Source organism: Enhydra lutris, unplaced genomic scaffold, assembly GCF_002288905.1.
Source record: "Enhydra lutris kenyoni isolate GAN:26980312 unplaced genomic scaffold, ASM228890v2 scaffoldscaffold17, whole genome shotgun sequence".
NCBI classification, from domain to species: Eukaryota; Metazoa; Chordata; class Mammalia; order Carnivora; family Mustelidae; genus Enhydra; species Enhydra lutris.
The window spans coordinates 6,321,262-6,345,537 of record NW_019154101.1 but is presented as its reverse complement, the minus strand read 5'-3'; the positions used below and the strand labels follow the sequence as shown (position 1 = coordinate 6,345,537).

The window sequence follows — 24,276 nt, the reverse complement described above, 5'->3', positions numbered from 1 at the left end:
GATGTATTTAACACGGTGCTTAAAACCTTGGGAGTCTGCAGTAAGAGTTCCTTGAGGAGGATGATACTCTTATTTCTCAGGCATGCAAATGAAATTTGCATGATGAGACATTTGTTAAGTGAAAATACAAATGCTCAACAGCCCAAATTTACTCCGAGACATAAATCTGAGCGTCACAGTTACTTATGATGATAGTGATGGTGGGGATGAAAATTCCTGCTAGGAATTAGGCACCACACACACACACACACACACACACACACACACGTGTATGCACACGTACATACACACGAAATTTCTGGTGCATACGATAATCCCGTACAAATTTTTCTTTTTTAAACAAATGAGGAAATTGGCCAGAGAACGACTTTCCCCAAGGTCACATAGCTGGTAAAAAAGTTGAACTGAGATTGAAACCTCAACTATCTGATTTCAAAATCTAGCCTTCTTCATTTATTGGCCCTGCAGCTGATGTCCACAGGGGGACATGTGTTCATCTGCACACAGTTTAGATTTTCAGCCCAAACAAAGAGATCCTAAACCCCTCCAAACCATTGCAAACGGCTGCCTGTAAATGTCGAAGGGCAGCAGGAGCGCTCCCAAGCTTCCATCAGCAGTGGACCAGGTGGTAGTAACTTAGGTGCTTAGACCATGGTGAGCATTGCCTTTGGGAGACCTGACTGCTATCTTTGAAAGTCAGCTACTCTTCTCACTTAGTTTCTTGAATTGTGCTGAATTTACAACCAGACCCACAGATTGGCCTTCAGTGGGAGCATGAGTGTGGGCAAGAGACAGGGAGATGTGATCACTACTTTTCTCCTACATCTTTAACAGAGCCCACCCTGGTCCCCTTCTTTTGCCTCCAAGATGGGAGGACCTCTCATGGCTTTAGGCCAGAAGTCTAATCAGCTGAGGAAGCTACTGTGGTCTGTTGGTCTTCTGGTTACCTCAAGAGCAGCCATTCCTCACAAACTCTCCTTTTCCCTTCTCCTCACAAAAGTCCCTGAACTATCCGAGTGTGTTCCATCTGGACGAAACACTGCGGACCTATGATCAGGAAGCCATCCCCGGTGTCCGGGCAGGCCCAGAGGACAAAGGGCAGGACCCCTATGACTGTGCCTTCTGCACCCTTCCCGTTTTTTGCATGGTCCCAATTTTTCATCTCTACTTTGCAAACTTTCCTTAAAAGGCTGACTGTGTCTTCACAGTGCCTGAAAGGAAGTGTGAGCTACCATGCTGACCTTAAATCAAGATTTGCTCCCTCCCTTTCTTTCTTTCTTGTGGGCCTGAGTCATCTCTGCACGTGGCTTTTTGGTCTCCTTAAGGTAACAAGGGTGGGGATGCTCCCGATCCAACTTCATCCTGGCTCCTGGTGAACAGGCTCAAGAAGGTGTGGCTCCTTGGGCATCATCTTACCCTCTCCTTGTCTCAGGCTAACAGGCTGGCCTGGCCGTTCTGCACAGCTCCAGAGCCTGCCAGCCCACGACGGCCCCTCTTCCTTACGTGGTAATATCTTCCTTAGCAGCAATCCCCTGCTCTGAATCCCCCTGTTCTCCCCATCTCCCTGCAGTGTGTTCATAGAGGGAGCATTGCTATGAGCCCCAGTGACTCCTATCTGGGAATGATGTTCATTCACTTCATTCCACAACGGATATTTAAAGGATTTATATGATGCTAGGAACTCCCCTAGGCACTCGGTAACACACAGCTAGAAAGACATCCATTGGCCTTAGGAAACCATATTCTCTGATTTTTGCTTTCTTCCAAAACATGACTCTGACAGAGACCAGAATGTTTCAGAACTGGAAGGGACCTTCCAAATCATCTAAGTCATCTGCCCCATTTTATAGGTCAGTAAGCTTAGGAGCCAGGTCTTAGGTCTGCAAGACCAGGTTTCTTCATGCTTGTTTGCCATCTAGTCCACTCATCTGGAAAGTAATGCTCTGTGCGACCTTGGGCAGCCCTTCCCCTCTCTGGGCCTCAAACCCTTGCCCAGGCATGGTGGAGCTGGAGGAGAGAGAGGACCTAAGGCCCCATCCAAGCCCTTCTGGCTCTTGTCTTACGCCGCTTGTAAACACTTTTGGGGTTCATGCTAAAGCTTCCATTTGTGTATGCCACATCCTCCAACTTCAGTATACACTCCTGGTGGGGGGAGGGGGGCCAGAGGCCAGTTGACATCCCCGGGTCACCCACAGTACCACATGCGCCTTGTTGTTTACACTGTGGGAACTCAACTGCGTTCAGCTGATTGAGCCAGAACAGGCCACATTGCTTTTTTTAAACATTAGGCCACAGGTGAGAACAATGCTCTCCAGACAGAAGACAGCACCCACTTCAGCCACTCAAACAAAAGCCCTGGTCACGGGAAACCGCAAGCACAGAACACCATCATCTCTGATGCAGATCGATTCTTTCCTGATATCTGGGTCCAAATATAAATTAAAATATGTGTGTATATTTCAAGCTAGGATCATTCTTAGGTAGGAACTTGGACCTCAAGGCATTAATGAGTTCAAGAATTTTTATACTTCTCTAAAAGAGTCTGCATTGTACTGCTCTTAAGTATCACACAGAGAATCAGGCTCAGACAACATCCTCACCAGCCATTTGACCACGGCTAAGTTACCTACGCTGTGTGCCTCAGTTCCCTACCTCCTGGACTGTCTATGAGGATTAAATGAATTCATACTGGTAAAGGGCCTAGCACAAGGCCCAGCACATAGAAAGGGCTATGTAAGTGTCCATTAAAGAAAATAAGCCATGTATGTGTTAACACAACTGGGGCATGATGGTGAATGACAGTGTAATTACATATATTCACAACAATCATGAATTCCAAACACTTTCCCCGATGGTGACAGCTTGGAGTTCACGAATCTGTTGTAAGACATGCCATTTTTATACACCCCTGCACGGCTGGTAATGTTTCCCACAGTGTGTGGAAAGATTTCCCCTGGCTATGGATGCAGATAAAAGGAGTGAACCAGAAGTACAAAAGTGATCATAATTACTGAAGCCACACATTAGGGGTTCAGAGAAGACTTCAGTGTCTTTCATCTTTAGTGTGTTACGTCTTTCATGTCTGCTTAATATGCAGACAACTTTGGATCGTCCGCCACCGAAGGAAATCAATCTTGAGGATAAACGGTGATTAAGGATTAGAATATACACACTGCTAACTATTCCTCGATAATTGAGAGCTCCTGGCACTGTCTAGAAGCCACTCCTTGGTCATGCTTCGTGGACGCTGTGGGAAAACCCGAGGGCTGTGCTTCTCTGGCCAGCAGCATCTGTGATGCCAGTGGATCGGAAAGGATATCCTGGGGGGTCAAGGACACCCACTTATAAGGCATCAAGTCAAGGCAGGGATCACCCTGGGTGCCCCAGAAGCCAGGCCAGCCCTCACCTCCTTGAACTGAGTGCTGAGCTCCGGGGCGAAGTCAGAAGCACCTTCCTTCTGGCATTTCTGTGCCAGGAAGTGGAGGCCTGAATCCCACCAGGGAGCGGGCCATCATCTGCTCAGGTGGTCACCTCCATAAAGCCGAGCCAAACGCCAGCCGCTTACTAACCTGGGTGTGGGGCGGGAGCGGGGCCCGCATAAGCAGCGACTGACCAGCTTCACTCACCACAGAATCATCAATTTCTGCGAGGCGTGTCCGGTGCTTCCGTCCCAAGCGCATGATCTTTTTCCAGGTATAGTAGTACTCCACACACTGAGCCACCGTCTTAGACTTCACCTGCCAGGAAAGCCATCCGCAGATCAGCTCGGTAGCATGCGTTCTGCCCAGCCACCAGCTTTCTCGAAATGGCTCACAGGTGTTTGCAATTCAATTTAAAAAAAATATAGATCGGGAAAACCCTCCTTCAGTGCCTGGTCTCCCTCCATCTTGCCTGGTCTCCCTCCATCCAGCCCTCACTCTCCACCCCCGCCACACAGCTACCCCTCAATTCTTGGGTCTCATTCCAGAAACTATGCAGATACGAAAGAACACAAAAATGTATTTCTCCTCACAAGAGGCGGAACACTGTCTGCTGTTTTGCAACTTGACTTTTTTTTCCACAATATAGCCTGGAGATCTTTTTTGATGTTGGTTCACAGAGAGCTCATTCCCTTTTTTAACCCATAAAGCAGCATGTTTTTTCATTTAATGTGCTTGAGTGTATTTGGCTCTCTGACTGGTTGACCTTCAAAATCTATTTGTGAAAAATGTTCCTCAGTAATCGAACAGGAATGTAAGGCAAAAGTTATGATGATAAGAGCTTAGTTTCTGCAGGAAACCTTGCTCTGTCCTCCCCCAAGGGGGCAAAGGTACATAGAGGGAAAAAAAATGCCTTTGTGTAGTTCATAGATCTCCAAGCTCAAGGTGGGGTTCAATAATGTGGGTTTTCTGGAGGCTGGCCACACTTCTGGGGGGGGGTAGCCAGCCAACCCAACCGTGAGATCAGAGGGGCAACACCCCAAGTCCTGTCTTCCTGAAGCTGTCCCCTTCTCATCACTGGATATCTTGAATTTCCTCATTAGAGCTGCACAGGGAGTGAGGACACTGGCTCGGAGAGCACTTGCTCACAAAGCCATGTCGCCTGGCAAACATGACACACGACTCCATCACCAGTCAAAACGGTGCAGGCCTGCAAGGGGTGAGGCCTCCACCGGGTCAGTCCTGGGGCAAGGGGACTCAAAAAAGACGACAGCATGGAAGCTGCTGAGCTTATGGGGCAGCCAAGAGTGGGGTGGGCTCCAAGGCAGAGAAAGGCAATAATGAATACATATCTGGAGATGGGGGCAAGAGGGAGGAGAGTCTACCTGCTCTGATTCCTATCCATCAAGGAAGGCCCTAGATTAAGGACGGGAGACAGGCACCCAAGTGGGTAGCATCGGCCAGTCCAGATGCCAGTGGGAGTTATTATCTGCAACTGTTCTCTGTGGACCTGAACATTTTAATGACCTTAATAACACAATATGGCTCCATTGTTCATGGATTTTCCGAAACACCCTTGGAAACATTTTAACTTTTAGTCTAAACCACCTCAGCTCTTAGCCAATGAAGGTCTATTAAGTTCATTATCTGCTGTAAAAGTGCTATTTCGTCTGTATAGAAGAGTTCTATTTTGTTGCAAGATGTTATGTATGCAAACTATTATTTTTATTATTACTGCCATTATGATTAGGGGCCCAAAACCAGATGCTTTGCTGCTGGCTAGCGGAGGCACCTATCATCCCTTCTTTAATTTCTCAGAAAAAAATTGCCAAAACACAACAAATCGGTCAAATATACATGAAATGAATCATGTATATTGTAAACTAACAGACCCGTCCTATTTATTCTGAGAGAATGTATTAATTACAAGTATTTAATAAGATAAAAAATACCCCCCCCACCACTATGTCCAAATAATGTAGGTTTTCCTTCTCCCTCACATCCCTGACACTGGAGTGACCCTAACATCCTTCTCGTGAGAGTGTTAAATGAGTACCAGAGATTTCTGTATGTCTTTAGGTGCACAATTTCCCAAATTCAATTTCAAGTGAGCGATTAGAAAAAGCATGCTTACCATCTTCTGTACAAAAATAAAGTCTTTGCTGTAAGTGGCTAGTGCTTTATTAAACAGTTTTCTTTCTAGGGAGGTCCACTTGTCCGAACCTACAAAACAGAAACATTGTAAGAACAGCTCACAGTTCTCCCTACTTTTAGGTGCTGGCTTATTTAGTTACAAAACATGACTGTTTAGCAAGTGATATGATACACATCCAACTCCCGTTTGAACAAGAAATCCAGTGTAGTGTAATGGTTTGCAACCCTGACATCTGGGTTCAAATCCCAGCTATGGCTTTGACCTTGGAAAGTTACTGAACTCGAGACTCAGTCTGGTGACCTACAAATGGGAATGATTCCAATTGTCCTCAGCTTTTGTGATCTCTGCGAAGGTTAAAGAAAATAAGACACCACAAGTGCTTAGCTTAGTAACTGGAAAACAGGGAGTGCCCAACAAATTGTAGCTATAGGCAGATTCAGCAGTCTCCACCATCAAGATGCTCACCATCTAGTGGGAAGACACACCAGCAGGCCACGGTGTTCAAGGTGAGCCTCACGCTCAGGTTAGGGTCAGGCTTCCCGGAAGAGCAAACACCTGAGCTGAGTTTTAAAGGACACGCAGAAATAGTTCAGGTATGGAGGAGATGGAAGGAAATTCTGGGGAGGAAATGTGTTTGAGGCAAAAGTAAGAGCAAAGAGTGAGATGATGCATTCATTCACTTCATTCATTCACTCACTCACTCAATGGGTATTAGGTGTCTACTACACACAAGACACTGTGCTAGGAAAACAAACAACAAAACCCCTAGCATTTCTAGGTGCTTATTATTCCGTGTTCTAAGTACTTCACAGGTATTAATCATTTGGCTCCACCAATAACCCCATAAGACTGGCATTACTGTTACCCATTTTACAGATGAAATGGAGGTGTTCAGAGAAGGAGTAATCCAGTATGGTTTAACTACAAGCTCCCAGCGAAGAGAAAGCAGATGAGGCTGGAGAGGTGGGTGGGGCCAGTCCCTGATCTTCAAGACCAATGAGGACGAGGCCCCACAGTGCTGGGTTGGTGCACCTGCTTTGGTGGCTGAACTTGATTTTCACATTTGTTTCCCCTCCATAAATGAGAAAGCACGATATGCAGATCATCATACAGGGTGGTCCTGTTAAGAAATTAAGCTTATTTCTAAGATAGGTCCTATTTCTGGAGGCTCTAGATAAGGTTCAATCCTGGTGGCTGGTTTGCAGAAAACTCTGCCTCACTTTTCTGGCTTTTTGAGTTCTCCACATCTCTGAATTTTTTGGATGGTACACGGCAGGACCTTTGACGTTCTACTTCTCAAAGCTATAATCCCCCAAACCGTAGTACTTTCCCTCCTCACCAGGGTAAGGCCAGGATTTCCACTTTGCTATGGCTGGCTGATGAAGATGAAAATACAGGAAACCTGAATTGTGTCTCCCACTGGAAGTTTCAGCCAGAATCAGTGAATCAGGCTCCTTGAGAGAATGTGTGAGTCAGCAATAGAAACAGATTTCTCAAATAAACACCTTCTTTGTGTGACCCAGTGATGGGTCCCCAAGCCAAGAGCTCTGGCTCCAGACTCAGTATGTTCTGTGGAGTTGGCTGGCTCAGACCTCCAAAACACAGGGCCGCCACCACCTGATTTCTTTGGTTTGCAAGTTTCTCTTTATTTCCAGAAGGGGAGTGGCCTTCCGAATAATCCTCAGCATTAAGAAGCATCTTCCACAGGTTCTGGAGGATGGGACATCTCTGGCTATGCAGCCATCACAACAAGGAGGAGAAGAGAGGATGAGTGGAGAGGTTTTGCTGGAATGGATATGAGCAGAGGACGTCAGTGCGATTTGGGTCTCTAGAATGGTTCCATCAGTGTTCCTCAAATTCTCTCTAGTATTCAGGGCCTTGGAGTCCCAGCAATCATATTCCTCTTGCTCAGGAGCAGACGTAGAAAGAGAGAGACAGAAAGGATTACCAACACTTCAGTTGAATAACCAAAGAGCAGCCGTGGTTTCCTTTAGGTAGCCATCCAAACAGCAAAGAGGTAAGAGGAATCAGAAATGTAATGATGGAAGAGGATCATGATGGGGACATGTCAACATTGGCTAAAGCCCTGGTCAAGCTATCCCGCTGCAGGTCTGGAGCCCAGACAGCTCTGGGTTGCATCTCAGATGTGAAATCAGGGGACCTCTTGCTGCTGAGGACACCCAACTAGATCAATGAGAATCCTGTCTGCTCTCAGCCAGAGCATACGTTTCCTAAGTTAGAGTGGGGCTCTCAGACCTGATGAGACGCTAACAGGGCCAGGCAGCCTTCTCAGGTCAGCACCCATCTCTACGGTGGGCACAGGTGCTTCCACTCCATGCCAGGAGCAGAATCATCACATGATTACAGCCCAGGTCTATTTTTTTTTTTTTAAGATTTTATTTATTTATTTGACAGACAGAGATCACAAGTAGGCAGAGAGGCAGGCAGAGAAGAGGAAGGGAAGCAGGCTCCCTGCTGAGCAGAGAGCCCCATGTGGGGCTCGATCCCAGGACCCTGGGATCATGACCTGAGCCAAAAGCAGAGGCTTTAACCCACTGAGCCACCCAGGCGCCCCCCTAGGTCTATTTTTAAGCAGCATATCCCTTCATGCCTCCAAAGAGCTTGTCAGTTGCAACCCCACTGAACGGGAAGTAGCTTCCTGGACCATCTGTCATGGGGAACTCCAAGCCTCATGGGGGAAGGGCATCCCCCATGCTGATTCCTCAGTGATTTTTTAGGGCTGCTGCTCTGTGATGGGGTCTTCAGTCTCCCCGACCTGAGTGTTTGTTCCATACCCCTAGTCCTGGATCAGAAGCGCACTGCACTTCCCTGCTCTGAGGGCTTGCAGGACCCGGGTCAGGGAGCATGTGCTCAGAGTAAAAGAGCTGCCTTATGTGGTCCTCTGGGTGCACTTCAGTGCACAAGACAGCACCGTGTATGTGTGTCTATCCAACAAGGGCATCCATGAAGTGAGAGGCAGAGGCAAGGCCAGACCAGCAAATCCATTCGCTCACACTAAAGCGGGGTCCATCTTTATGATTCTGATTACAAGTGCCCACAGGGCTGTACCCCTGGGTTCCTGGACAGAATTCCCAGGAACACCCAAATGTGCTTTTCCCAGATAAAGGCACTGTGCTGTGATAAAAAGGGGTGACTTCAGGGGTGCCTGGGTGGTTCAGATGGTTAGGCAGCTGCCTTTGGGTCAGGCCATGATCCCGGGGTCCTGGAATTGAGCCCCACATCGGGCTCTCTGCTCAGTGAAGCCTACTTGTCCCTCTCTCTCTGCCTGCCATCCCCCCTGCTTGTGCGTGCTGTCAAATAAATGAATAAAATCTTAAAGGAAAAGCGGTGACTTCAGCCAAGAGACCCCAGTCTGCAAATGCAGTTCTACCACTTACTCCTATGGCCTCAGGCAAAGGTACTCAACTTCTCTGGCTCTCAGTTTCCTCTTCTCTGACAGATAGCACCATTTGGTCCTAAGTGGGTAGGTACACAACAATTATTGCTGGTCCCTTGGAAAGGAGATTCCAAGTCAGCCCACAGCTAGGGGATACACACTATCCCTGGCTGGCCTGTATTAACGGCACTGGAGAAGACCACTGATCCGTGCTGGTGTTCCTAGTTCTGTGGGAGTACAATCCCACCGCTGCTGGTCGCTGGTGGCTCCCCGACTTCCACTCCCCGACCCCTGAAATGCCTTCTGTAATCCCATCAAGGCAAGACTCAGGCATCTCATTCCCAGAGGCTCTGTCGGATGGGAGGGCTTTCTTCATTTTTAGACAAGGTTCTAAGCCAGCCCTTCCTGGATTCTGTGTCTTGGACAAAGTCCAGGATAAAACACAAAACCAAGGCAGGGGGCTGCCTCTAACAGTCCCCTTGCTCTGCCCTTTCTTTCTCTCCAGGATCCCCGCTGTCCACTCAGCATGCGCACAGGGTTAGTGGGCTGACATTCCCCTTGCGCTCATTTGCCCTACCTGGGGATTCCTGGCTATTGGGCTGTTATCAGCGGGGGCCCCTAACAAGCCGATTAAGGCTAATTACAAAAGGCCTAATTAACTGAGGAAACTGGTGCTGGAACAGTATCCAGAGGAAAAATGTTCTGAGCTTTGGTTGCTGGGAAACAGGCTCTGGACTAGGACTACATTTGGGGCAATCTATAGTGAACCCAGGCAATTAAAAAGAGACATGGAGTGGTGAGAGAATTGGGCTCAGGATCTTTTAGAGGGCCCTTCCATCCTGCTCTCAAGACTTAAAATACTTTTGTGATGATGGTGTTATTGCACAGAACAAGGAAGACCTGTTCACTGCAGGGAAAGGGGAACTGTTTTTCAATCAGATCTTCATTTCTGCGTAAGGTTTTCCACAGTGGGTAAAGGCTGAATCCTTTTTTAGGGATGGAGGGTGAAGTCAGCTGCTGCCAAAGATCCCCGTGAGGCAGAAGGAAGGGAGGCCTCCATCTGAATCCATACCTCGAGCTCGTCCGCTGAGCCCTTCTTTACCAGCATTGTGTCAGGCAAGGCCAGAGACTAAGTACTGACTCAGGTCCTGCCCTTGAGGTGACCACTCTCCAGCCAGAGACATGAGTTGAGAAAGCCTGGAAAATGCCATCACAGCTGTGTTCCTTGCTGAGCATTCTCTCGAGTATGTAGTCCTGTCTGCTCGTCAAACTGGGCAGCTTCCAAGACAGAGAACAGGCCTTCACCAACCGATTAGGAATTTCCTCCAGGAATCCTGCAAGTCCGAAGTGGGGTCAGGGTCTGGGACTCAGGAAAAGCCTGGGCTGTGGTGGGAGCTGGATGGTGGCCTTTGTTGCACCCTTGCCAGGAAGCATGAGACCCATGTCTGCACCCACCTGCAGGAATGATCAGTTCGGTGGAAAACCCAGGGATGCAGGAAGCCCCTTAATCACAACCAGGCGTCCTCCTCACCCTGACTACCCCATGTTCAGGCCTTCCCCACCCAACCCAACTGCTAGCAGGGAACCTCTGCAAAGTGCTACCCACACATGGGCGGAGGGGGCTGAGAGGCTGGACAGTGTGCCTGGGTGTGGATTTGAATGCCGGAGGCCGCTGCAACGGCATGTTCCTTCCTCCCAAGGATCTTATACAGTGCTCCTCCGGCCTTGGCAAGCAGCCTCCAGGTCTGGGCAAGCTGCCCACCCATACTGGTGTCTTTCCTGGGCCCCAGCACTGGTCACTTTTTTCTTTTCGTACTGAATTGTTTGGGATGAGGGGGGCAATGTCCTAAGTAAAGTAGGGGAAGTGATTTTCACAGGCCTGGGTCTCCGTCTGTCTCCCCCCAAACTTGTAGCCTCTGCCTCTAAGCTCAGATGTTCTACCTTGCCTCCAGGGACAGAGTGGGGGTGGGGTGACACTGGCCACAGCCACAGAGCCAAAGCCTAAGGCGATCCAGAAGACAGTGTCCTGGTGATGCTGACTTGACAGAATCCTACTGGAGAGCAACCCAAAAGGGTACAAAAGGCCAAGACAGGATGGGGTCACAGGGATGCAATTCACTGATATCCTGAACCAAACTGAGGGAAGAAGGTGGTGGCTGGTAACTAGGACATGTGAGGGGGATATACTCCGGGGCCTCTTCTGGGGCCTGGAAGAGAACTATTAAGGGGTGGAGACTTTAGGGACCCATGACCTGTGGCCTTTTTGCTTATAGTTCTACAAGATTCTCTGCAGCCCAGTCTGTGATCACTTTCTGGAGAAGGCAGACGTCTGGCAGATATATGTGAGTACCCTTTTCTTGGAGACACAGGGCTAGTGGAATACCAACCCTTCACACCTCAGCTCCACCTCTCCTGCCTCCAAGGTTGAAAATTTCAGGAGGCAACAGAGTGCTTCCTGGTCTGCTTATGGGGGAGGGAGGCCAAGGATGGGCAACTCATTGGCTGGGGATCCTAAAAGATGGGTAATTTTAGCAGAGTTTAGTTTCAGAATCCTTATTATTATTGCAGCATTTTGGTTTTGTTTTCTTTGGGGAGGGGTGGCTTCTATATAGCTTTCCAAATGTTATGTCATGACACACATAAAACAATATTATACTTGCTTGGCACAGTGGGAAGAACTGGATGGAGGGGGTCTGGGTCTCAAGACAAGGTTGCTCACAGCTGGAGCTGACCAGCCCAGAGGCTCCGGCCACCCTGGTTCCCCCGTGGGTGAGGCAGCTACAGCAGATGGCTGGGAAGCTCCCTGTCATCAACCGTCTCGCCCACTCTTCAAAGAAGCCTGAGATAGGCTCCAGTAGGCCGGACAGCCTGTCAGGGTTTAATGGGCAGCAGATGAAACTGGGAATTAAGAGGATTGAATTGTTTCCACGGCAGATTAGGGAGAACTCCCACATCTTCCTACCCGCACTCAGGGCAGACACCAAGCAGGAAGTGATGGAGACAATAGTAAGAAACTGGTTGGCTTAGGCCCCAGTTAAATGATTTCTTATCCCTGTGTCCCTTTTGTGCTTGCCTACTTCTGGTAGCAGCCCATGTGCTGACAGTGATCCACAGGCAGACATCCAGGGCTGTCTGCGCTCAGGTAAGTGGCTTCTGGGCCTTTCCCCCACTGTGATGCCACACACAGTGTGGCAAAGGGTGCTGGGCCCGGTGGGGTGCCCATGGAGAACGCTCTTGTATTTGTTGAGCAGCCCTCATGTTAGGCCACATCTGTCTGCCTGGACTGAGGACTAGGAAAGGTCCAACCAGGTCCCCAAGCCCACTTCAGTACTTAGCACCTACTCATGCAGGGTCTGCCCAAGGCACCAATGGAACCTTTAAATCCTCATTGGAGGATTTAGTCCCCTCTGAAATGGAGAACCCCGGCAGGCTTGCACAGGCCCTCAGAACGGATGGGTTTACCCAATTACCGGAAATTAAAATGTTGATTTCAACTTCCTTTTGTCACTTCAGGCTCCCTGACCTGTCGCCTTCTCTTTCCATGATTCTTACCACATTCAATTCTCAAAGGTGTTTTCTCCTTCCCCCTTACTGGTGATGCCATCATTAACCCACACCGTCACAGGACACATTCTGTATGTGTACGTGTCTGTGTGTAACACGTGTACATATATGTATATGCATGCGTATATATGTAAGTGCGTGTGTATAGTACACGCATATGTAGATGTCCTTCTCTGGCCTTGAGTGTCATCTGTGGTTGGTGACTCCTTCCTCCTCAGACTCCAGATTGCAGGACGTAGGATTCCACCTATGTCCATCATAGGCACTGTTTTATCTTAGTACTTAGGACAGTTTCTTGTATGCAGCAAGTACTCAATAAGTAAACAGTCAATAAATAAATGATAGTGACTAGACTATGCCATGCGTTGCGCTACATCTACTATTTCTGATCATCACAAAAGTGCTGCAAGGGATGGAGGAGCCCCGTTTCACGGGTGAGGAGACCAAGGTTCCAGAAGGCCAAAGGGTGCAGGCAAGATCTGAACCCATGGCCACTAATTCCAAAGCCGAGGGGGCCACCGAGCGTTGTCTCTGTGCCGTCCCCTGGGTGGTGCCTTCCTGCCGACGCATCAGTCTCACCACCACGCACGCAGGCACCGGCCACTGTCACCCGGCTCTTGGCACATCCATTAGGGTGAGGGGAACCCATACAAACACCCAAGAGTACCCAGCCAACAGACACAACTACCCCACCAGCTGTGCCCCAGAAGCCCTGGAGCTCACAAGGGGCGATTAGGATAGGATTGGTGGATCTGTTATTAAAAAGCGACCCCACCAAACGTGCAAAAAGCCTGCTCTCAGGAAGCAATGGGGCACAAGGCTCCTGGCAACCTACCGGCATAGTGGTAATTTGCTAACGGATGACATTTTAACCTGACTGGCTTCCTCAGCAGCAGCATTTCCAGAGCAACCTGCAGACCCATGGGAGAGAAAAGGGAGAGTCAGTGAGCGGTCTGTGGGTTGCAGGAAGAGCATTACCTAATGGGGAAAAGGAGTCAGCACTACAGAGCTAGGAGTTCTGGGTGCTGGAAGGAACCCCAGACTGGGCTTCCTTTCTGGCCGGCATCCCATGGGATGTGGCACTCAAACACCTCCCCCTGCCCGTGCCTGTGGCCAGTGGGTCCTGTCAGAGAAAAATAGTGGAGACACCACTCCTTCCCTGGTGAAGGCCCCAGCCTCAGAGAGACAGTGGGATCTCCTCTGAATGGGGACTCAATCTCTGGTGAAAGGCTCCAAGGAAATGAGTGGGTGATTTGTGGGTGTTTTGCAGAAAAATGCATTTTGTTACAATTAACATAAACAGTTGTGTTAATAGTAACTGTACTATGCACTGTCTTTCCAGAGAGCCTAGGTAAAGAACCCTTTCAAATATGCCTCTTTCAGCCTGTTCAACTTAAAAAAAAAAATGGTGCCTGTGGAATTGTACACGGGAACAGTAGATGGGTTAGGAGCAGAGCAAGGTTTAGAATCTTGCTTCCCAAGTGTGGTCCATGGGCCAGCAGCATGGGCGTCCACTGGGAGCTGGTTAGAAACGCCAAACCTTGGGCCCCACCTCCAGAACTGTTGAATAAGAATTTGCATTTTAACAAGATGCCCCAAGTGATTTGTGTGCACATTAAAAGTTTGAGAAATGCTTCTCTGCAATACTTGTCTTAAAGGATTAAGAAGCGTTCTCTTAACATCCTAGAAAATCTATGAAGGGAATCAATAATCTCATGAGAAGGCAGTATTGGGACACAAGAGGCCAGATTTGGTACCAAAACCATGTATTACCTAAGGGGGAAACTGATGTGAGTAACTGAGTGCCCCTAGCAGGAGCCCAGGTGAAGCAGGTAAATGGTCAGCTAGGATTCTGGGAGAATGGCACCAAAGGTCTGACTGTGTCAAAGCTGCAAAAATGACCCCAGTTGGTACACAGCAAACCCTTCATTTCAGGTAGGAGATAAACTTCTATGAACATCAAACTGGCTGACATCCACAGCAGGGAAGAACAATCAGCAGAGTAGGATAGGCTCTTTCAGACCAAGTCTTGTTTCAGTAAGGTTTTCTACTTCTATCATTGGAGGCCCAGTTTCTGATGTGAATTATAAGACTGCTGAAAAGAAATTCTAATTTCCCAAGACAGGTGTGAGCATAATTATTACTCAGGAATAGACGTACAGAAGTCCAACTGCAGGTTTCTCCTGCAGGCTTAAATCCAGACCCACTCAGTGAGATAAGGAACATGGTGGCATGTTGATTGGTCATGATCTTAAGAACTGGTTTTATGGCATGTGGGACAACACAGAATTTCAGGAAAATACTTTTCAAAATTTTGACATGGAGAATATGAACTGTGAAGTTTCTCTCTCTCTCTCTTTTTTTGATGAAGTCTCCTCTTCTCCATTCCTTACCATCACATCACCTTTGGCCTCGAAAAGAGAGTGCAAAGCAAATTCAGAATTGGTCCCTCCACCAGGCAACGCACTTGAACAGCACAAATTCAGGAGATTCTCCACTGTTGGGGACAATAAGAAGCCACTGCATCAGAGAGAGCTCAAGTCTCAAGGACAAACAACACCCAGCCTGAAGCCAGAGACCCCTGTGAGAGGATCAAGCCTTCCCCACCCAGTTCTTCCCACATGCCAATACCTCTTTGCTGGAGGTCATGGTTTTCCAGCTCTGGCCAGGGCTTCCATACTAGTGTGGCCTTGTGTGTGTCCTGAGCCAAGGCAGAGACATCCTGAAGTTCTGGGATCTCTGCTTGGAACCTCAAGCCAATGTTGATGCGTCTTTAAGGACAGAATGAAAACAACAGTGTGGCCTTCAATTTGAGGTCAAGAGCAACTGTCAGGAACTTGAAAAAGGAGGAAACCAGTTCCTTCTGCAAGAAGAATGCAGAGGCATTTCCCAGCAGTGTGATCCTAAGATTCCAGGGATGGCCTTTTCACTGGGAGAAGGAACAGCTTTAAGATTGGGGAGAGATGCTAAAGGGAGCGGGGGAAAAGTCTGCTAGGAGCATCATAGCTCACTGTAACTCAGACAGGATGGGTGCTAATTGCAAGGCAACAGCTGCCCAGGGTATGGCCGCTGGCACAATTTAACCAGGAAAAATGGAACAAGCATAATGTGCTTATTATATTTGCTATCCCTTTCAGACTACTTTCACATAAATTATCCCATCTGAATCTCACAAAGACCTGAGATGTAAGCAAGGCAGTGATAATTATTTCCACTTAATAGGTGGGTTAACTAAAACCTAGAAAGGTTGGGGTGCCTGAGTGGCTCAGTCGGTTAAACGTCTGCCTTTAAGCTCAGGTCATGGTCTCAGGGTCCTGCAATGGAACCCCTCATCGGGCTCCCTACTCAGCAGGGAGCCAGCTTCTCCCTTTGCCCCTCCTCCCACTCCTGCTCTCTCTCTCTCTCAAATAAATAAATAAAATCTTAAAAAAAGTAAAGCCTAGAAAGTTTAACTTCATCAATGTCAAATAAAAAACGGTGCTGACTCAATATTGTCACCACTCTACCACCTGGTCTTTTTTGCACTTATCTCTGAAAATAGCACCTTATTTGGGTCTCCTGGGTGGCTCAGTCAGTTGAGCATCCAACTCTGGGTTTGGGCCCAGGTCGTGATCTCAGGATTGTGGGATCAAGCCTGGGGTCAGGCTCCTCACTCACTCAGCAGGGAGTCTGCTTGAAAGTTTTTCTCCCTTTGCCCCTCTCCCACTCATGCTCCCCCTCTTTAAGTAAAATACAGAAAGCAAAATTAAAAAAAAAAAAAGAAAAAGGAAAAAAGAAAATAGCACCTTTCTTCCATTATATCCCCAGCCCCTCCCACACCAAGCCTATCTGGAGGACCAGCCAAGAATTTCAGGGAAGGGACAGGGAAGCAAGGGCATTTGGATGGAGCCTTGTAGAGAGCTCAATGTCACTGGGGATGTGCAAGCATGTGGCCCGAACCATGCAGATGGAGATGGGGACACTAGGTTCTCTGAATATAGGACTTCATGCTTTAGTATACATTTAGTCTTTGGCAAAAGCCTTGAAACACCAGAAACTGAGAAATACCATGATCTTATAATTTCTCTAACTTCTCATTCGGTGGTAATTCTCAAAGTTCCTCATCCCCAGCTGAGGCTTCTGTTACACAAAACAAAACAAACAAACAAACAAACAACCAAAATTGGCTTTCCTTACGGTTCAACATCAATGGTCTGCTCTCCAGGCCCTGGGGTGACTGTCACGTTGCTGCCATCAATGCTGTCTGAAGCACAAAACCCAGAGGTCAGTGGTCAACAGGAAAAGGAACCGAAGAAACTATAGCCAATGAGCAGTGACCTAAACACTCACAATGGGACCCCCCCTCCCACCCAACCCACGCCAGAATTACTCGCAGTAGTCTCCAAGGAACTTGATGGCATGTGGTGCTAAATGGTTTAGGATTACTCATTTCTCGCAAGGGGCAAGGAGAAGCCATCGCCCCGATTCTGGTCCGCTAAGCTCCTCATTCGTTCCTCTGAAACCATTCTTACTCTAGAAAGAGATACTGGCTCCGAGGCTCTCCATGCTTGATCTTTAGACAACGCGTGCATAAGATGCGGAAGTGGGGTCTTGCAAATAATACCTAATCCTATTTGTCTCTCTGCTTAGTACATGTATTGGCGGCGGGGGGCGGGGGGGGGTGTCTCCGAGGATGATCCGCGGCACCGGCTTATGGACCGCGTGCGCACTTAAACGGTTCCAACTTAGGCCAAAGAGACAGTAATTAACCAGAGCTCCGGGGTCTCCCCGGCTAGACTGGGGATCCCGAGGGTGAGTCTCGCCGGTGTAGTCTAAGTGTTTCGGGCACCTCGCCCAGCGCGGTCCCGGTAGAGACAAGACCCCGCAGAAGTGAGTGCGGTGCAGGAGCCCCGCGTGGGAAGGGAGCCTCCGGGGCGGGGTGGGGCCGGGCGCGTGAGGAGGGCCCGTGGGGACTCACTGGAGCGACACAGCAGCACCCGCGGCGTGGGCGTCAGAGGCGTGAGGGGCAGCTGTGGGTGCGCGCCGGGGCCGTGGCCCGCGATGAGGACGTTGCTGAAGAGCCCCGAGCCCTGGCGCACCGGGCTCAGCATGGGCGGGGGCGTGTAGGGGGGCAGCTCGTGGGCGGGGTCCAGCAGCAGGTGGTCCCCGAGGACGCGGGGGGAGCGCAGCTGGCTCTGGTACAGGGTGGCGCCCGAGTACGAGGAGGCGGCGGCGGAGTTGGCGGTGTAGGAGGGCGGTGGCGGGATGAAGAGCGGCTCCGGCCGGTGCCGGAACTTTTTCTTGTCCGGCAAGCTCTTGAGGGCCTCCTCGGCTTTGGCCACGGCCGGCTGATGCTTCTTGGGGAGTTCCTAGAACGGGAAGAACGGTCTGGTTCGAATCCTCAGGCGTTCCCCACAGGCCACTTCCACAGGCTGAAGGAAGGGGAGCGTCTGTTCTAACGGGGTATTTCCCTCCCCCGACCCCCGCCACCCCCGCCACTTATCTGCTCCCCCCTCCCCCCCGCATCCCTTGCCTCGAAAAACAGCCTCCTCCAGTTCCCACAGGGCGAGTTCGGGGGCTTAACGGGGGTAGAAACCTGGGATTCAGGAGGAAATCCCTCATGTCTGGAGGCGATGGGGATGGTAGGAAAGGTGGGTGGGCAAGAAAGAATAAATTCACATTCTCTATTGCTTAGCACCGCATTCCCATCCGGTGAGTGGAATCCAGCCGAGTAGGCCCTTTAATTCCCCACTGCTCCCAGGGGACAGACATCAGGGGCAGATAACACATGTTCTGAGAAGGGGACAGAATAATCTATTCAGGGAGGCTGGGCTGCGGCTGAGGAGCAGAAGAGGGGGGCCAGTGACCCGCACTGGGCTCTCCTTTGAGGTAACCCTGGAGCTGAGGGACAGCCATCTTTCAGACCTGTTCTGTGTGCTCCCCTAAAACCGGATCCAGCGAAGGCCCCCTCCCCCCACCCCCGCCCCTCACCACCGCTCCCAGGACGGTAGCTCATTTGCAGCAAGCCCCTCTCATGGGTGGCTTCCTGTCAGCAGTGTTAGTTTACTTTATGGCAGCGGACCCAAGCACAGTCTGGAAGGAGGATCTGCCACATGGATACATATATACTAATAAGTAAACATGTGCACATAAATAGATAAGCAGGGCATGCCAAAGCCAAACAGACTTGGGGCGTGTGCCAGCATCAGCCCAGAGAAACCGGCTGGGTGTAGCTGGGTGTGGCTGGGGAGGCCGAGGTGCGGTTGGGAGAGCCCGTGGGGATACCTGCAGAAAGTTCTGGGCAGTCTGTGGTACCCTCCCAGGCCCTGCAGGCCAGTGCCTGTCACAGCTGCAGTTCCTGGCAATTCCTGTGCCCAGGGTGGCACCCGAGTAGGAGGAGCAGGGGGTGATGGGAAGGGCAGGCCATGGTCATGTGACCAGTTGCCTCCAGGCCATGTGACCTGCTCCAGTCTTCCCTTGGCTCTGGGCTCCTGCTGCTGCCCCTCCTGTTTTCTCCCTCAGCTTCCCTGTCTTCTGGGCTGCTGTCCCAACCCCTAGGAGGGAAGTCTAGGGAAGCTGAGGGGTGGGGAAAGGAGAGGGGACACCTCTGTGAGCTGCCAGCTCACCCCCAGGGGGTTCTCCTTAGGCCAGAGTGCCACAACCCGCCTCCTGTCCCCACCAGAGGGCTCCTTACCACCTGAGGCTGAGACAGAAAGAGAGGTCTGAGGAGAATGGGGAGTGGATGTCTCTGCACCCCCAAGCTGGGAAGCAATCCTGAAGCCTTATATCCTGTTCCTGGGTAACTGATGAGGCCATCTGAGCACAGGCTGACCTGGCATGGTTTCAACCCTGTGTGGGCATCCAGACCTCTGATCCCAGGGTCCAGGGTCCCTTTTGGGCTCCCTCTACTTGAGCCTCTGGTCCCTTTTACTCCAGTTCTCAACTCCAGGCAAGACTCTGAGACCTTGGGCCAGCGGATTCACCCAGAATGCCAGGCCTGGATGTCACTTGAGAGGAATCATTTATAGGGTTCTACGTCTACCAAGCTATTCAGACTCTGGAGGTGGGACCACCCATGGAGAGGTTTTAAAAGCTCCCCCCGGGGCAGGGAGAACCACTGAGGAGTCCAAACCCAGGCTTTTTGAGGGGGAGGGTCTCACAGTTGCCTGCGTCCCCAGGGGGCCAGCAGCAGAGTGGGGACTGAAAGCCAGGGCTCCTCCCCAGACATTTTAATTTCTTTAAGTGTCAGGACCTTGCCTGTATTTTCCCAATCCCAGCTACATGCTTCTAGTTCAGCTTATCTCCTTACTACAATGTCTCTCTCACCTTTTCCACAAAGCCAGCTTCATCCCTGCCTTTAAAACCCTGCTCAGAACTGTGCTCATGGTGGTCTTCTGACCAAATTCTTGCCAAACTCCCTGTGTCTCCCCAGTCCTTAGTTACTTTAGCTGCCCAGGGGTGCCCCCCTATGGGGGACTACTGTTTCTTCTGTGCCCTGGTTTCCCTCCCAGTCTTAAACTGGGGCAGGGGGTGCTGCCTGGGGCTTAGACCCCTGTGTGACTAGGAACAATACGGTCTCCAGCTTCAAGCTGAGAATTCTCTAGGGGTAGAAACAGTGGGTCTCCCACTAAATCAGGGACTTCTCTGGGCAAAGAGGGAGCTTGGCTCTGTCATTTCATCTCTCTGCTTATTACTGGCCCCCAAGTCCTGCTGACTTATGAGAATTGTGTTCACTCCCAGAGGTTCCCCCTCCGCCTCTCCTCTTCTGAGGCCTTGATATTACATAGAGAACCAAGAAGGTTCTTTCTGGACTTTTCTAGTTCTCTTAATTTTCCACCCTACCTCTGTTTTGGCCCAACCCCACCCTCATACCACCTGGAATCCCAGCAGCCACTTATTCTTCGAGGACAAATGTGACCCAGCACACCACTTCGTGGAATGGGAACAAATCCAATGTAGTCAACTGCATGGGTTACAGACTCCCCAGGGGAGGGAAGGAGGGAAGAGGGAGGAAGACAGAAAAAGAAGGAGAGAGGGAGACAGGAAGGGAGGGGGGGAGAGAGAGGGAGAGAGAGAGGGAGAGAGAGAGATCTCTGTCCCAGAGCCAAGCTAAGCTGCTTGGGTGAAGCAGAAGAATTTGAGAAGAAGGAGGAGAACGTAAGAGTGAGTGAGAAACACGAATCTCTTTGCTTTCCTGAGACTGGGGGCTGGGTGTCTCTCAGTGGAATTACTTTGGGAACCGTAGCGAATTAGGTCCTCTAAGGCTAATGATGCAGGTGGGATACCGAAAATATGAAGCATCCGCTGAGGCTGACCACCAGAACGGATGCAGGGCTATCCCACGGAGGCTTGCTGTGCCAGGGGTTCCCTCTGGATTTGAGGAGGTCTGGAGATCCTGCAGGGGGGTCAGGGCCCCGGGCAATAGCTCTTTATTACCTGAGATAGTACTTCCATGTTTTAATAGCTGTGTGATTACCAGCTGAGTTATCAGCTTTGTTTTTACCTTGGAATAGCTTCAGCTCTCTCAGAATCTAATCCAGACCATTAGGCTGGTAGAGGTGGTCACTGGGTAGCAAGCAGTGTGGACAAGGATGGGATTCCCAAGGCAGCCAGGGTGGGGGGCTCAAACTGAGAGGCCAAGCCATGTCTGAGAGCTCAGGTCAGTGACCCCGGAAGAGCTGCCCCATCTCCAAGAAAGCAAAGGGATGTTCCCACCCCAGGTGGGCGGGAGCAGTGCAGCAACTCACAGCAGGCGGGTGGGGGGCAGCCCCTTGGGGTGAGTGTGGGGGAGAGAGGGTCATCCTCACGAGCACGGGCATCTCGTCGTCCGACATCGAGCTGGCTGGCTTGTCTCTGGTGGAGGGGGCGGCAACGATGCTGTTGGCGAAGCCCTGAGAGCCTGGCTTGGGTGGGAGAAGCTTGACAGGGACAGACACGGGCATGACCATAGGCGTGAGGCTTTCTGCCTCGGGAGGGAGCTGCGGTGGCGGCGGAGGCGGAGGTGGCAGTGGCGGCTGGGGCTGAGGCTGAGGCGGCAGGGCCTTCTCTCCTTCCTCCTACACAGACAATAAAGGCTTTGATCCTGGGCTAAGAGCAGCCTTCCCAAAGTGGGGATGCACTCTGCTCTTCCTGAAATGTTGCAGGACATCATGCGTGGGTGATAGAGAACCACGGCAGGGTGGTTTCCTTCCTGCAACCCTGAGTCCCTTGGCTTTAGTGAGGCCAGTTGGCAGTGGACAAGGCCATGCACTCTATTTTCTATGTTAAGCGAAGCTCCTCGACCATTATCACTTGTATAATTAAAACATATTAAAATTTTGTTGTTGTCATTGCTTTTAAAGAAAAGGATGTTGACTGGGAATTAGGCACAAACAAAACAGAACACATAAGCTCTTGTGTAGGATCTCTTAATTCTACGGGTCTCAGTTTACTCATCTGTCCAATGGAAGACAAATCTCTTTTATCTGGAATGGTCAGGAGATGGAGTGAGCCGGGATATCCAGGCTTTTGGCAAACAGAGAGTTAATCCCATAGACTTAAATTTAGATCAACAATATCTAAAGAATTTGAGAAATTCTTTGAATTCTAATCTTACTCTAAAACTGCATGGGTAGTTCACCACATGGATATCCTTCCTCCCTGGATAATCCCGAGGGTAATTAAAGACCTTTTTTTGCTAGAATCGAACACTGAGTAGAAAGTGCTGGCTGAGAGCCCGATGGTCACGTTAGCTTTCCTTGGCCATCGGCTACTACGCCGGAAGGCCCAAGAGACTGGTCTTAGGTGCTTTAAGCAACAGAAATTAAAAATAATATTGCCTCGGGGGTGCCTGGGTGGCTCAGTGGGTTAAAGCCTCTGCCTTCGGCTCAGGTCATGATCCCAGGGTCCTGGGATCGAGCCCCACATCGGGCTCTCTGCTCCTTGGAGAGCCTGCTTCCTCCTCTCTCTCTCCGCCTGCCTCTCTGCCTACTTGTGATCTCTGTCTGTCAAATAAATAAATAAAATCTTTAAAAAAAAATAATATTGCCTCTATGTGTTTTCTTTGCTGTCTTTTTCAGAAAGTGGAGAGACTCGGATCCCTCAAGAATTTATTCTAGCCCCTCTGTTTTTGACCCTTGTTCACGAAACCAGTGGAAGTGGGGGTCTGTTTGACCTGGCTGGCTCCTAGTGGCAAAGCTTTAAGGGAAGGACAGTGCCTTCCTGGGTGCCCACCTGGGGGGTCCCATCACTCTCTGATGGCAGCAAAGCAAAGCAAGCAACACATGGCCTGGGAAGGGCTGGGCGCTGGCTCCTGCTAACCTGTTTGAGGCTGGGGGAGGCTCTCATTCCCCCATGGGACCGCATGTGGCCGTTCAGGGCAGGTAGGCTCTTGAATTCCTTCAGGCAGATGGAGCATGTCAATTTGTTCTTGGCATCAAACTGCTCCCCAAACACTCCTTTTGGTTGGCCACTGCTCAAGGGTAGGGCCAAATGAGAGGACACACATGTTGACAAAGAGGAAGGGTGACTTATCACAAGACCTCACACCCCACAGTGAACCCATTACATTCATTCAGTGCTCCCATGGCCCCACTTGTATTATCCCAATACCCTTCAGAGAACTAAGCCCACTTTACAGGTGGAAAACTGAGGCTCAAGAGTGGGAAAAGGCTTACTCAAAATCATGCGGGAGTTGAATAAAATATCCTTCATTCTAAGCCATCAAGTGCTAGGTTTTTTTCACCTCTGGCCTGTTATCTTTCTAGAGTCAGCTCAGGTGGCCTCTTCCAGAAGCATTCCCTTAGAGACACGTGTCTAAGTCCCCTGGCTTAACCTCCAGACCACATGTCTTAGCATTTTGTCAGGTTCTGGCTAAGAATTTACCATGCCCATGATGGGGGAAAACAAGTCTGTACTATTTACTGTTGCATTCTCCAAGCTTAGCTCTATGCCTGGCACACAGTAGGTACCCAGTGAATATTGACTGACTGAACAGGGGAGAGAATGTGGCCTCAGGACTCAATTCCAGTATTGCCACTTACTTGATGTACAATTCCAAGTTCTCTGTGCCTGTTTTCTCATTTGTAAAGCAATTGGAATAAAACCAAGAATGATTGAGCACTTACTACATGCTAGGCACATGGTAGTCCTACCCACCCCTACCGGGTTGCTTTATTACACAAAATATAGAGTGCCTAGTACACAGTCAATTCTCAAATACAATAGCTGCTATTATTATTATAAACTTCTTCGGAAAACTGACTTTGAATTTGAAAATGAGTCTGGAGAGACAACCTAGGAAAACCTCCTACTCTCCCCAAATGCCAACATGCCTTCTTGCATCCATCCTACCTTGACTCCGGGGACCCTGGCTGGGCTCTGCCATCAGGTAGGTGCATCTAATTTAATCCATGCAGGACACGGGAAGAAAGAAAGAAAGAGAAAAAAAGTGTATTTCTACCAGGAGAAATCTTTGAGCTAAGGGAACCCCAGGGCCTGCGCTTTCTAGAATACTTCCTCAAGCTCACAGCGGCCAGCAGTTCATGTCCAGATGCTGGGTGCACCTGACACTTCTTTCCCTGGCTTCCTCCAGCCCCCCAACCTGGTAACACACCCACTCCAGGAGTTGCCACCAGCCCCCAGCCCCCCAGGACTCAATCCCCTGCCTCAATCCTCCCTTTTCTCCCTGTCCACCACTGTGTGCACAGACAGGCTTCATTTCCAAAAGACATAGAACAGAGAGCCGGACGACACAGCAGCATGCCCAGAGACCTCCTGCTCGT

The 24,276-nt window shown here is 50.0% G+C and overlaps 1 protein-coding gene across 1 annotated transcript in view; it reads right to left on the bottom strand.

The window, feature by feature from the left end:
- The window catches only part of LOC111147472 (transcriptional regulating factor 1), a 200,221-nt gene that overhangs the window by 11,787 nt on the left and 164,158 nt on the right, over positions 1-24,276 (bottom strand). The window contains exons 5-14 of the mRNA XM_022503502.1: positions 23,846-23,892; positions 22,814-22,964; positions 21,322-21,570; positions 17,493-17,883; positions 16,712-16,778; positions 15,167-15,306; positions 14,929-15,032; positions 13,371-13,446; positions 5,554-5,642; positions 3,627-3,737 (exon numbers count right to left, since the gene is read on the bottom strand). Coding sequence (XP_022359210.1) covers positions 3,627-3,737; positions 5,554-5,642; positions 13,371-13,446; positions 14,929-15,032; positions 15,167-15,306; positions 16,712-16,778; positions 17,493-17,883; positions 21,322-21,570; positions 22,814-22,964; positions 23,846-23,892 — 1,425 coding nt within the window. The remainder of the gene's footprint in view (positions 1-3,626; positions 3,738-5,553; positions 5,643-13,370; positions 13,447-14,928; positions 15,033-15,166; positions 15,307-16,711; positions 16,779-17,492; positions 17,884-21,321; positions 21,571-22,813; positions 22,965-23,845; positions 23,893-24,276) is intronic.